This window comes from Rhamphochromis sp. 'chilingali', assembly GCF_963969265.1.
Source record: "Rhamphochromis sp. 'chilingali' genome assembly, chromosome: 2".
Lineage (NCBI taxonomy): Eukaryota > Metazoa > Chordata > Actinopteri > Cichliformes > Cichlidae > Rhamphochromis > Rhamphochromis sp. 'chilingali'.
The window spans coordinates 45625089-45639534 of NC_137930.1; the positions used below are offsets into that span (position 1 = coordinate 45625089).

General features: G+C 41.7%; 1 protein-coding gene across 1 annotated transcript in view; it reads left to right on the forward strand.

Annotated features, from left to right (window-relative positions):
* LOC308392093 (solute carrier family 23 member 2) overlaps positions 1–14446 on the forward strand; it is an 80275-nt gene that overhangs the window by 19984 nt on the left and 45845 nt on the right. Inside the window, exon 3 of the mRNA XM_080874958.1 lies at positions 10315–10467. Coding sequence (XP_080731084.1) covers positions 10315–10467 — 153 coding nt within the window. The remainder of the gene's footprint in view (positions 1–10314; positions 10468–14446) is intronic.

Genomic DNA, 14446 nt, shown 5'->3' on the forward strand with positions numbered 1-14446 from the left:
ACCATTTTTACGAAGGTGTGAAGAGTTAATCTAGCTGTGTTTTCTTTTACAAGAGAACTACAATGTTTTGATTATTGGGTGACAGGTTTTCTTATTTGTGTGAAGAGTTTTGCAAAATTAGCCAATAGTTACAATAAATGTGCTTAAGCAATCAGAAAAAACTGTAAATCACAAAGCAGCGTCAGCTGATGCTCAGGTGCATAATGGACAGAGGTCACCACTTCAGAGTCATTTGCTACAGACCTCTAAACTTTATGTAGCTTTTAGATTAGCTCAAGAACGGTGCATGGAGAATTTCATGCAATGGATTTCCTTGTCAGAGCAGTTCCATCTGAGCCTTACATCACCAAGTGCAATGCAAAGCATCATATACAGTGGTTTAAAGCATACTGGCACTAGACTCTAGAGCTGTAGAGACATGTTCTCTGGAGTAAAAATTGTGCGTCTCAATCTGGCAATGCAATGGACAGGTCTAGCTTTGGTGGTTACCAGAAGAATTGTACTTATCTGGCTGCACTGTGCCATGTATAAAGTTTGGTGGAGGCAAATTATAGAGTTGGGTTTTTCTCAAAAGCTGGGTTCAGCCCCATAGTTCCAACGAAAGGAACTCTTAATGGTTCAGCATTTCAAGATATTTTGGAAAATTTCATATTCTTAACTTTGTGGGAACAGTTTGGGGATGGCCCTTCCTGTTCCAACATGACTTTGCACCAGTGCACAAAGCAAGGTCTATAAAGATATGGATGAGCAAGTTTGGTGTAGTGTGGAAAGACTTGACTGGCCTGCAAAGAGTCCTGACGTCAACCCAACAGAACATAGTTGTGATGGATTAGAGTGGAGACTGTAAGCCTAAACCCAACACTCCAAAACCTAACAAACCTAACAGCCTAACACCCCTAAACCTTGTGGACAGGCTTCCCAAAAGAGTTGATGCTGTTATACCTGCAAAGAGTTGTGCAACACGAAATTAAATCCTATGGATTAAGAACAGATTGTCACTCAAGTTCATACAGCTGTGAAGCCAGACGAGCAAATACATCTGGCAATATAATGTCGCTATAGCTTTGTGTTAAATGAGGTTAAACTGCGGTTTATTTCTTGTTTGAGCTGCTCCAGGTTTTCATATTATTTTAGAGGACTTTGTGAATGACACTTTTCATTTTGGATTTTAGGTCCATACTAATGTTCTCTAAATCCAAACAAACTTTGGCAGCATAGGTGGTTGGACCCGTTCACTCTCAGCACCCCTTTTGTTTGACCTGACTGTCTGTTGGCATTACTATGAGGGTAAATATGTTGTAAATGTGAGAGCTTGTAAAATAAAAGGAGAGAATGTGTAGAAAAAATATGAACTTGTAATTTGAAATGCTTGCGTGTAAAAAATGTTCACATACTTGTGATTTAAATTTATAGAAAAAATATTCACAAATTCAAGGATGGACATTTTCTCAAATATATAACGAGAACTGCAAATTTTTGTATTGTTATTTGTTTTACTATGTACAACTGCAACCATGTGATCAAAACCAGTCAAAAATAGAGTCTTTGTAGAAATGTTGCACAGTGGCACTGCTTCGGGATATTGTGTTGCAACCAGAAATAATAAAAAGCACTATCTGCTTGGATGCTGGTGAAATTGCTCAATGAGGTCCATGCCAATGCATTCAATGGGACCTCCATTAATGATAGCAGGTGCAAAGACGCTAGATGCCAGGACCGTGGAGAGATATCAGAAGTGGAAGTGTGATTAAACGTTGGACTCCACTGGCTGCAATGGGGATGCACCACAGGGCCTCCTTGGGGCTGAGATCGGCCATCAGCTGTGGGTCCCTGCCAGCTCCCTGCTGCAAGGTGATCCTTAACCAGCATTATGGCCAGCTTGAGACTTGCTGGCTGATGACAGCCAAACTGACTCTGCTGTTTATGCTGGGAACCCCTCCATAAGCTGCATCAGTGTCAGCATGTTCAACAGCTAAGCTTCCCCCAGGCTACTCAATTGTGGAGCCTCCTAGTGTAGGCGAATGGCTAACCTCTCACCCCCATCTCCCCTTCCAGGAACCAATAGCAGTGATGCTCATGCAAGAGTCCCAGTCGGTCCATGATGATTTGCTGGATGTTGAGAAAGCAATTCCTAACAACCACCTAAAGGCTAAGCTCTAAGCTGCCACTTCTACCAGAAGCAGCAGCCACAGTGAGCATTCAAATATCCTTGGGCAAGATACTAACCCCATGTTTGCCTACTGGTGGTGGTCAGAGGGCCCGGTGGCGCCTGTGTCCGGCAGCCTCGCCTCTGTCAGTGCGCCTCAGGGCAGCTGTGGCTACAATGTAACTTGCTATCGCCAGTGTGTGAATGTGTGTGTGAATGGGTGAATGACTGAATGTAGTGTAAAGCGCTTTGGGGTCCTTAAGGACTAGAAAAGCGCTATACAAATGCAGGCCATTTTTTTTTTCATTCTCGGGTGCCCAGCACGTCTCCGCCGTGGCCTGTAAAACTTCAGGGAAGTCCTGGGGGTCCTCCCTCTTGTCCATTGGGTGGAGCGTCAATGCTCGGACTCTGGGGAGCAGAAACAGCGGTAGTGAGGAGCCAGCCCAAGCAAGCAGACATTTGAGCAGCCTTATCTGCCGCTTGGACTGTTCCTGCCGCTTGTCTAGAAGATGGCGCTGTGTCCCCACCAGGTCAGTCACTATCTTGGCTTGCACCTCCACTGGCTGAGCAGACCACGGATCCATCGTGACATGCCTAAGTTTTTGGAACGCTATAGCAACAACCCAGACAGTTTATCCAGTTTATATAATGCTTTTTAAACACTCTTTCTCCAGCCGACACCACAAAACTGAACACACTGGTCCATCCCTCCCCTAGAACTGAGCCACAAAGCACACGCCTCCACAGTGACTTAAAGTGTGATGTACTGATGCCCCTGAGTCACAATGCTGTGATACAGAATGAGGGCTCTGAGGTGAAGTAAAATGCGCTTTTACTGCCAACAGCGGAGCAAACTGAGTAAAATGACTGCTGAAATATAGACAGAATGTCTGTCAAATTTCAGAGCGAAAGCTAATGTCAGGGCAGCACACTGATCAGTGTATTTATGGATGTGAGTGAAGTTGCCCCCCCCCCCCACCTTCTTCAAATCCAACAAAAGTGGTATCAAACGTTTGTGCTACGTTTGTGCTGGTTTGTGCTGCAAAAATTTTCGTTTGTGCTACTATCATTTTAAAGATATTAATAAAAATTTCTAGAGGTCATCAGAGGTCAACCAGCCCCCCCACATTAATTAAATCAAACAAAATGGGTGTCAATCAACTGTGCTACGTTTGTGCTGGTTTGTGCTGCTAAAATTGTCGTTTGTGCTACTATCATTTTAAAGATATTAACAAAGATTTCTAGAGGTCAACAGAGGTCAACCAGCCACCCCATATTAATGGAATCAAACAAAATTGATGTCAAACGTTTGTGCTGGTTTGTGCTGCAAAAATGTTTGTTTGTGCTGCTAACATTTTAAATTTTTAATAAAATAACATCTTGATGCGTACTTAATCATCCAGGTAAGTAAATCCCAAAAGGTTGATTCTGTTTATCTGGACATTTTCAGTTGGAGAAACGTTTTGTCACTCATCCAAGTGACTTCTTCAGTCTCAGCTGACTGCAGGTTTCCCCAACCTTATAAACAGTACACATGTGAGTGAAATTGGCCCCCCTACCTTCTTCAAATCGAACAAAATTGATGTCAAACATTTGTCCTGCAAATTATTTTGTTTGTGCAGGTTATGTTTCCCTAAGAGTGAGAAACATAACCTGTGAGAGAGAGATGTTACATCTGTCTTCACTTGCAGCCCAGTCATAGAAGCGTTGGAGGTAGTTCATAAGAGATTACAGGATCACCCCAACCTCAGCAACAGGACCACTCTCAGCACTGATCAGTTGTGTTTGCTTTTGGAACTGTGTCTTAATTCCACTTCCATTTTGCATAAGGGTCAGTACAGGCGGAAACCTAGGTGTGCCATGGGTTCCCACAGGCCCCTGGTCAAAGTCACCAAACCAGTTCGTAAGCAGGTACAGGTGTGGCCAGAAGGGTCCTCAGAGGCACTGCAAGACTGAGGCACCACAGGCTGCTACACACGACAACACCACAGACTTTAAGGAATATACAGAAAGTGTTACTGCCTACATCCCAAAATGCATTGATGATGTCACAGAGACCAGGTGTCACGGGTTGCTTAGAGGATCCACTCGCAGGACTCATGAGTAGCGTTTAAACAGAGACGGTTTATTTACAGATCTTCACCAAGTGTATGTACTATATACAAGACGTGAGGGGCAGGGCTCCAGGGAAAACAGGGAAATCACACACGCGCTCAGTTCAACCTCTCTCTTCTCTGCTAGCGACCAGTCACTCCTTCCACACTCCACATGGGGAAACACGGGGAATCTAGGAACAAAGAAACACTCGTTAAGTCTCTGAGACGGAGGCACAGGAAACTTGAGCTAGACGTGTACTGACTAGAGCCTTCACAACAATCCAGCATTGAACAGCTGATCTCCTCCTTCTAATATACCAGCTGGTCTGATGAGGCCCAGGTGTTCCCAATCCAGGAAGGCGTGGACCGAGGGCGTGAAGCCGCCATGCGTTCCGCCCCTGCAAAACAGGGCAGAGAAGAAGAGAGGGGGAGAGAGAGGGAAAAAGAGAAGAGAAGGAGGGCTAGGAGTGGAGAGATTCTGATCAGCACCTTGCCGATCCTCCAGATCTTGACACCAGGCCTATCACTGTCCGGGCCAATCAGAAACCATGGCTCACAGGTCAGGTTTAAATGCTCCTAAGGTTGAAAAATGCAAGCCTTCAGAGCCGGGAATTAGGTGAGCCAAAGAACAGCAAGGGCAAACCTGTCACGTGGCATCAGCTACAGCAAAGCTTCAGCGACAGCAGAGATACTTGAGGCAGTGGCAAGGAATACAAACCATCACAGACTACAAGCCTACTCTGCAGACCGTGGTGACACAATCCCCAGACAGTGTGTGGAGATCCCTTGCCAATATCAGTACCGTCGTTCCCACATGCCTCAAAGCCTCCAACATCATTACTGTTCCCAAGAAGTCATCTACCTCCTGCTTTAAGGACTACCGTCCTGTCAAACTCACCTCCATCATTATGAAGTGCTTTGAACGGTTAGTCATGCATCAAATCAAATTATCGCTTTCGTCAAAATGCTCAAGTGATGATGGAATTTCAACTGCCCCTTACTCAGTCCTCACGCATCTCAACACTAGAGACTCATATGTCAGAGCGCTGTTCATAGACTTCAGTTCAGCCTTCAGCATCATCATTCCCCAGCAGCTCATTCACAAACTGGATCTGCTGGGGATCAGCACCTTGCTGTATAACTGGCTGCTAGATTTCTTGACAGGAAGACAGCAGACAGTACGGGTCGACAGCAACAACTCCAGCCCAAGAACACAGAATACGGGGGCTCCCCAAGGATGTGTGTTGAGCCCCCTTCTCTTTACTCTGCTGACCCACGACGAGATCTACTACAGGGGTGAAGTTAACCATCTGGCAGAGTGGTAAAGCAACAACAACCTGTCCCTGAATGTGGAGAAGACCAACAGCAACTCTACTTCCTCTGCAAACTGAGAAGCACAAGTATGACTCCTGCAGGAAAAAATGACAACGGGTAGTAAGAGCAGCTGCACCTGCCTCATCTGGAAGGTGCTCTCTATTACAGGTGACTCCACTCATCCCTTCAGCAGCGTCTTCAGTTTGCTGCCATCAGGAAGGATACTGAAGAGCCTCCGGGCCAGAACACACAGACTGAGAGACAGCTTCGTCCATCGAGAAGGGGGGGCCCAAGGGTACATCTTTCACCATCCTACAATGCTGTGATTGTAGCCATTCCCCACTTTCTGTGAATGGTACTCATGGCCATTAATCAGTAGGCTTTGATTAGTTGTCATTGATCAATGGTCATAAGAATTTGCATACTAACAATCATGGAACTAACCCCTCAGCCCATTGTTCATTCAGTGGTGCTAGTTTCCTTCACTATGCAAATGTGTACTGTTTATAAAGTTGGGGAAACCTGCAGTCAGCTGAGACTGAAGAAGTCACTTGGATGAGTGACGAAACGTTTCTCCAACTGAAAATGTCCAGATAAACAGAATCAACCTTTTGGGATTTACTTACCTGGATGATTAAGCACACATCAAGATGTTATTTTATTAAAAATTTAAAATGTTAGCAGCACAAACAAACATTTTTGCAGCACAAACGTTTGACATCAATTTTGTTTGATTCCATTAATATGGGGTGGCTGGTTGACCTTTTGACCTTTACCTTTTCATTAATATCTTTCAAACAGAAGCAGCACAAACGACAATTTTAGCAGCACAAACCAGCACAAACGTAGCACAGTTGATTGACACTCATTTTGTTTGATTTAATTAATGTGGGGGGGGCTGGTTGACCTCTGATGACCTCTAGAAATTTTTATTAATATCTTTAAAATGATAGCAGCACAAACGAAAATTTTTGCAGCACAAACCAGCACAAACGTAGCACAAACGTTTGATACCACTTTTGTTGGATTTGAAGAAGGTGGGGGGGCCACTTCACTCACATTATTTATGGCTAGTTAGCTAACACCTTTACCATTAACTAAAATAGTCATGAAGGATTTTCATGTCTGTGTTGGTTTTCTCATTAATCACAGTAGTAATGTACTAAATAAATATTTGAAGGAAACTTACAGTGGCTCTCTGTGCTCTGTGGCTGTGAATCCACCATGGCAGACAAGACAGTGGGGAATGAGACTACTTGGTCTTCTTTTTCTTTGATTGGCTGACGCCCAACCTTGTCACACTCTCTGTGGTTTTAGTCATATTATTAAAATCTTTGATCCCTTTGTTTCTTTTCTCACCACTTATCTTGCATCCACACCTTTATACAGGGAGTGCAGAATTATTAGGCAAATGAGTATTTTGTCCACATCATCCTCTTCATGCATGTTGTCTTACTCCAAGCTGTATAGGCTCGAAAGCCTACTACCAATTAAGCATATTAGGTGATGTGCATCTCTGTAATGAGAAGGGGTGTGGTCTAATGACATCAACACCCTATATCAGGTGTGCATAATTATTTGGCAACTTCCTTTCCTTTGGCAAAATGGGTCAAAAGAAGGACTTGACAGGCTCAGAAAAGTCAAAATTAGTGAGATATCTTGCAGAGGGATGCAGCAGTCTCAAAATTGCAAAGCTTCTGAAGCGTGATCATCGAACAATCAAGCGTGTGAATGTGTGTGTGAATGGGTGGATGACTGGATATGTAAAGCGCTTTGGGGTCCTTAGGGACTAGTAAAGCGCTATATAAATACAGGCCATTTACCAATCAAGCGTTTCATTCAAAATAGTCAACAGGGTCGCAAGAAGCGTGTGGAAAAACCAAGGCGCAAAATAACTGCCCATGAACTGAGAAAAGTCAAGCGTGCAGCTGCCAAGATGCCACTTGCCACCAGTTTGGCTATATTTCAGAGCTGCAACATCACTGGAGTGCCCAAAAGCACAAGGTGTGCAATACTCAGAGACATGGCCAAGGTAAGAAAGGCTGAAAGACGACCACCGCTGAACAAGACACACAAGCTGAAACGTCAAAACTGGGCCAAGAAATATCTCAAGACTGATTTTTCTAAGGTTTTATGGACTGATGAAATGAGAGTGAGTCTTGATGGGCCAGATGGATGGGCCCGTGGCTGGATTGGTAAAGGGCAGAGAGCTCCAGTCCGACTCAGACGCCAGCAAGGTGGAGGTGGAGTACTGGTTTGGGCTGGTATCATCAAAGATGAGCTTGTGGGGCCTTTTCGGGTTGAGGATGGAGTCAAGCTCAACTCCCAGTCCTACTGCCAGTTTCTGGAAGACACCTTTTTCAAGCAGTGGTACAGGAAGAAGTCTGCGTCCTTCAAGAAAAACATGATTTTCATGCAGGACAATGCTCCATCACACGCGTCCAAGTACTCCACAGCGTGGCTGGTAAGAAAGGGTATAAAAGAAGAAAAACTAATGACATGGCCACCTTGTTCACCTGATCTGAACCCCATTGAGAACCTGTGGTCCATCATCAAATGTGAGATTTACAAGGAGGGAAAACAGTACACCTCTCTGAACAGTGTCTGGGAGGCTGTGGTTGCTACTGCACGCAATGTTGATGGTGAACAGATCAAAACACTGACAGAATCCATGGATGGCAGGCTTTTGAGTGTCCTTGCAAAGAAAGGTGGCTATATTGGTCGCTGGTTTGTTTTTGTTTTGTTTTTGAATGTCAGAAATGTATATTTGTGAATGTGGAGATGTTATATTGGTGTCACTGGTAAAAATAAATAATTGAAATGGGTATATATTTGTTTTTTGTTAAGTTGCCTAATAATTATGCACAGTAATAGTCACCTGCACACACAGATATCCCCCTAAAATAGCTAAAACTAAAAACAAACTAAAAACTACTTCCAAAAACATTCAGCTTTGATATTAATGAGTTTTTTGGGTTCATTGAGAACATGGTTGTTGTTCAATAATAAAATTATTCTTCAAAAATACAACTTGCCTAATAATTCTGCACTCCCTGTATATTACGTTGTATGGGGTATTTTCATGACAGGCTATCAGGGGTTCTGACCCTACACTATTTTCTCCATCATAGCATAACCAGATGTACAGTAAGAGAGATTCTTGTGGCCTCTCCAGAAGATAAATAGCTGCTCAATCCCCTCCAACCAGCATTTGCACTTGTCTAATGGTAGCATTACACTCCCAGTAGCTCACATTTCCCGACATCATATTTCCTTTCAGCAGCACAGATGCTGGGAGAAAAAGCCACATGGGTTTAACTTACCATCTGGGGCCAATCACTTAAAGGCCAGTTTAGTAAGAGTACTATTTTTTTTTTTTCATAAATTACTGATAATAAATAGCAAAAAGAAAGCACTGATAATTGCATGGAGGGTGTCCATGCAATTTTAGAAGGAGCAGAAATGCTATTGTTTGGACATTTTTCTGCTTTTACATAGACCAGCAAGGGCATTAGTAAGACCAAATGGCATCACCAAGTATTTAAAATGTCCCAAATGAGTGGTAAAAGTAGTTTTCCACTCATCCTTTTCTTTTATGTTTATAAGCATTACACAGATCTAATTTTGTAAAAACATTATGGTGCCTCAAAAGCTGAACTGAACAGAAGAAATCTGGTGATTTGATTTAACCTCTGGTAACCCCCAGCAATCAGAAAATGGCCTAAGAGTCTTACTCTTCTTTTAGACAAAGAAAAACTTCATAGGAGGGAAAGCTTTAACACTTTTTAAGCTCTCCCAATTGATACCAATCACTGTGGAAGAAGTGGGGTGAATGGCTATGGTCACTGAGGCCAGAATTACTTGTCACAATTACGGTGCACATTTGGTCTATAGCTGCTCCATGAATAAATGTTGCACATGCTTGTGTTGGCCCAAAGACAAACCTTGTTTAGATAAAGCCATATAGGTATGGCAGCTGAGTCTCTTGAGTCCAGTGTTTGGCCAGATAATTCTGTCGTGTTTTGCAAGAAGTTATTAGCAACAGATAAATACTCAGATAAGATAGGGGAGCTGTTACTGGCAGGCCAGAGGATCCCAGGGACAGTGGAAGAAGAAAGTGGTGGAGACTGGACAGGCAGTTGAGTAAAAGGGGAATATGTCTTTTGTAAGCAGGCAAGCAACTTAAAGAGACAGGTAAGTGAGACAGTGAACCTGAGCTCAGTTTTCCCACAAAGCACAAGCATTGCATTTCACCAGGAAGTCACAGACAAACAAAAATTCAGGATTCATAACTGCCAAAGCAGGGGCAAAGCAAGAGGATCACAGAGCCACATTACTACCATGCATGTAGTAATGCCATCTGGCAGAATATGGAAGCACAATACTACCGCAAGCAGTTAAGGAAATGGAATACAAGCTCCAACTGGAGGCAGCATCTGTAAGGAAAAAAAAGCAACTCCAGCTGAGAAAGTAACACTTTCACAGCAATTTGCAGGAGCACTTATTAAAAGATTTGAGTGTATATTGGCCTTTTATGTAAAAACATACATACAAGCTCAAATATATACATACATTTAAAAAAAATCCTAAATAAATTCAAACTTGTGCATACAATTAATTGGGATTTAAAATAATTAAAATTTCAAACAGTTGCTGAAATGATGCAGAGGAAGAAATGCATTGCAGTGGATTAAACTAATTATTGCTAAATTAATGACTAATTAATGACTAATGACTTTTGCTGTGCTTCTCTTAAAGGACAAAGACGACGAACAGCCACAGCTGACAGCTGATCCTGGGGAGTCTCACACAGAGGAAACCCTAGAAGAGACAACAGGAAAAAAAATAGATTTAGTTTACTCCCTTAATGACAGGCCACCATGGTACCTCTGCATTTTGCTTGGCTTCCAGGTAAATCTATCTTCTGACTTGTTTAATGGATAATAATAATAATGGATTGGATTTATATAGCGCTTTTCAAGGCACCCAAAGCGCTTTACAATGCCACTATTCATTCACTCTCGCATTCACACACTGGTGGTTTAGCCCAGTGTCACAGCAGAAAACTGTATCTAACCTTGCTACTACTGCAGGAAAACATTCTGCTTTCATTTATTGAACATCTTTGATTGGCTGTAGCTCTGGAGGTAGAGCCGGTCATCTACTGATTGAAAGGTTGGTAGGGCAAGCCAGCCTGCTCAAGTCTGCGTGCCAAGGTATCCTTGGGCAATATAGTAAACCCCAAGTTGCTTTCCAATACATTCACTGTGAAAGTGTGACTGTTAGAAAGACAGCACTTAGGTGCAGAAAAAAAAGTGCTTGTGTGAATGGGCGAATAAGTGCTTTGAGTGCTCAAATAGAAAAGGGGTATATAAGAAACAGTCCATTTACTCTTATAATGAAGCCTCTTGGTGTTAGATCAATGCCAAAGCAAGGAGACAAACCTACAGCTCTGTAAAAATAAAGTTGCATTGGCTAAACCAATTCTCATTTACATCTACAGCAAATGCGAGGTCAAATTAGCAGTCATTATTCATAATCCCAAATTCCACATCCTTCTCAATTTCTTTTTGAGACAATTAAAAACTTTCTATAACTCAGTAACTTAATGATAGATATTGCACCATCAGCTTCCTTTATCTGCAGTTTAGTGCTGGACAGTTAGGAAAGTGGGTTTGTCAGTGTTTTCCAGCTTTTTAATACAGAGAAAGAGAAGTGTAACTAAAGCTGAGGTAAATGTAGTTGAAATTATAACTAGAAGATTTCCATAATCCTGACAAGTTGATGTTAATGTCTTTTTTGTTGTTGCAACATTTGCGAACTAAAAAATAAACAATAATTCAAAAAATGACATTAATGTAGTTAAAGAAAATGTCTCACTTTAAAAAGGGGTGATAATTAATGTGTGTTGGCAACAGTATGTATTTACTCACAATAAGGTCTGTCAGTAACCCTAACCCTGATTCTTTAGTGACTCGTTAGCGACTTTAGTGTAAAGTCGCTAACATGTGAGTGCTTGTATGTGTGAGACGGTTCTAGACATGAGCAGAAATGAGTAAGGGGGATTTTGAGTAAAAAGGGAGGGAAAGCTAAATATGACATGTAATTTTCTTTACATTTTTAGTTAAACTATTTTAAGTCGTGTCAAAACATTTTTGGAAATGGGACTTTATTTTATTAATAACATACCAGAGTGTGGGTAAGACATGCAGCAAAGACTAGAATGTCAAGAGTTAATTTCATGGCTGATTAGCAACAGCATTTCAATCATTCAATAACATTATTTACAAGACCTGCAATATGGTTAAAATCCAAAGTGTGGTCATAAGTTAGTAGTTTAGATATTTTCAAGGTTATAATAATACCAGTTTTCTTTCAGGCTGAGTGACCTTGGTTGAACCAGCGACAAGGAAAATATGATCATGCTGTAAAAATATATTAAATTTAAGCTCCAAGGCTGGCATGTTGAAATGACCAAAATGTTGGTGACTTTATTTTCTCCTGTAGCATATTATTGATTTGTATTTATTTGAAAATAATCTGTTAGCATTTTAGCATACATATATATATATATTAGGGGTGCAACGATACACAAAATTCACGGTTCGGTTCGGTTCGATACTTTGGTGTCACGGTTCGATATTTTTTCGATACAAAAAAAATGTTCATGCCTTTTTAATTTCTCATTTATTAAAATTATAAATATATATTTTAACTCAAAAGTACAGTTTTTAAATTTAACCCTAACCCTTGTGCGTGTTTTTTATTTTGACAGCGAATGCGCACCTGCGGACCACTTATGTGCACCCCTGGTTATATAGCTCGTCATATTGCAGCCACAGAAATTCTTTTGTCCATGAAACCATAAAGCTGCACTTTCTTTTTGCCTTATAGTCTCATTTGTCATAACTTCTCCGTTTTGTGGTAAGCTTTTCTTTGGCTGTCACTTCTTCACCCTGACCTGTCTTATTTGGCTCAGCAGAACTAAAATATATATCTGTCTGTGAAGGTTCTCAGTCATCCAGGTCATCGTAGTCAAATATATATCCTGCTGCTTTTACACACGCACTCACATAAGCTCAGCGATTCTCTGCGCGATCAACCTCTCACATGTTTAAGCTTGCTGCGTGAGATTTCACTTGTCATGTTTGCATAGTAAGCTAACAATTAATAAGACGATGTCAGAAGAATTGGTGCACAAATTATCATCACTCACAGATCAGTGCTGTCGCTCTCTATACACAGTTTGCGCGATTGCAAAGTGAAAGCAAAAAAACAAGCGCAAATTCAAACGCGATTGCAATATGTCACATATTGACAGCGGCTCACCGATGCCAATGACATAATTACCCAGCTACATTTCTGAAAGAATGCAAAAGCATTGACATATATTTTTCCTTCCTACAATAGCCCGACGGGCAGGGCAGAGATAGATTTTGGTACCCCGACTGAAAAAAATCGCTAGCCCCGGGACATCGGGCTAGCGATATTGCGAGCCCTGTATCTGATTGAGGAATCACTCATCTTTGAAAAGAGAGTTTATTACAGAGAAATGTCTCTTTCCAAAATAAAAGCTATACTATCCGCTTCTTCTGGGCTATATTCTCAGCAGCATATTAAACATATAAGGAGAATCATGTGCTAACAGCTGTCTAAATGACTCGGCTAAAGTTAGTAGCATGCTTGCTTGTTTTTTTTCTGCTTCCACTTGTCTTTGCACTAGGATGATGTCGGCGTAAATGTGCAGTCATATTCGTCGTGTTCCCACTAGTGCTTTCAGGTTAATCTCGTTGAAATGACCTTAACGCCACAACATGGCAAATCTCCGTTAACGAGCTACCACCGATCGCCCCGTGCATGGGGCTAGACGGCCAACACGTTAACGAGCTAACACACTAGTTCCCACCCATGTAATTGAGCATTGCATGGCACATCCAACATACTGTTTTACTTTAGTCCATGACTCGCTTACCTTCAGGGTCATACGTCACATGAAAACCAAAATAATTCCAAACGCCAGATCTGAATGAGGGTGGGGGAGGTCCATGTTGCAAGGAGAGCTTAACTTCTGTCTCGCTAGCTTGCTCTGCGCTCTTCCTTCTGACGATGCTGTCTGTGTTGAGCACTCAGTGAATCTACGTTCGACTACTCCGCCTAGGCTGCACTGTCGAGCCTTGGCGGAGTAGTCGAACGCAGATTCACTGAGCGCTCAACACAGACAGCATCGTCAGAAGGAAAGTTGATAAAATAAATAACAAATGTTGTATTGTTCGATACATATGCGTACCGAACCGAAAGCACTGTATCGAACGGTTCAATATCGATACGAATATCGTTGCACCCCTAATATATATATATATATATATATATATATATATATATATGACCACTCACTCAAATCTTTTAATAAGTGATGCTGAAGGTTCTATTGTGTCTTTTAACTTGACATGGCAAAAGGCCATTTATGTTACTGATTAGGATTGACCACAAAATATGAATGTTGGGCAAAATGTAAAATCTTTTAGGTTTATACATCTGGAAAGAGTAACTTCTACCAGCCTATCTCATTCCACAAGGAATCCTCACTGCCATGGAACTGATATCTCCCTGATTGTTGCAGGTTTGGAAAATGATTAAAACAAACAATGCCCGTGTTTTCCACCCCTGTGTGAAGTATAGTAAAGCCTTGAATGTCAGCTGCAAAGACATAAAAGGATATGACATTTTTGCTAATACTTGTGGCATTACCTTCTTTTGTCAGCATTGGTGAAACACCAAGGATACCCGCTCCATTGCCCATATTATTTATTTATTTATTTTTTTTACAAATCACTTAACATTTTCTGGACGACATTGTAGGTTGTGTTGATAGGAGAATTAGCTCTGACCA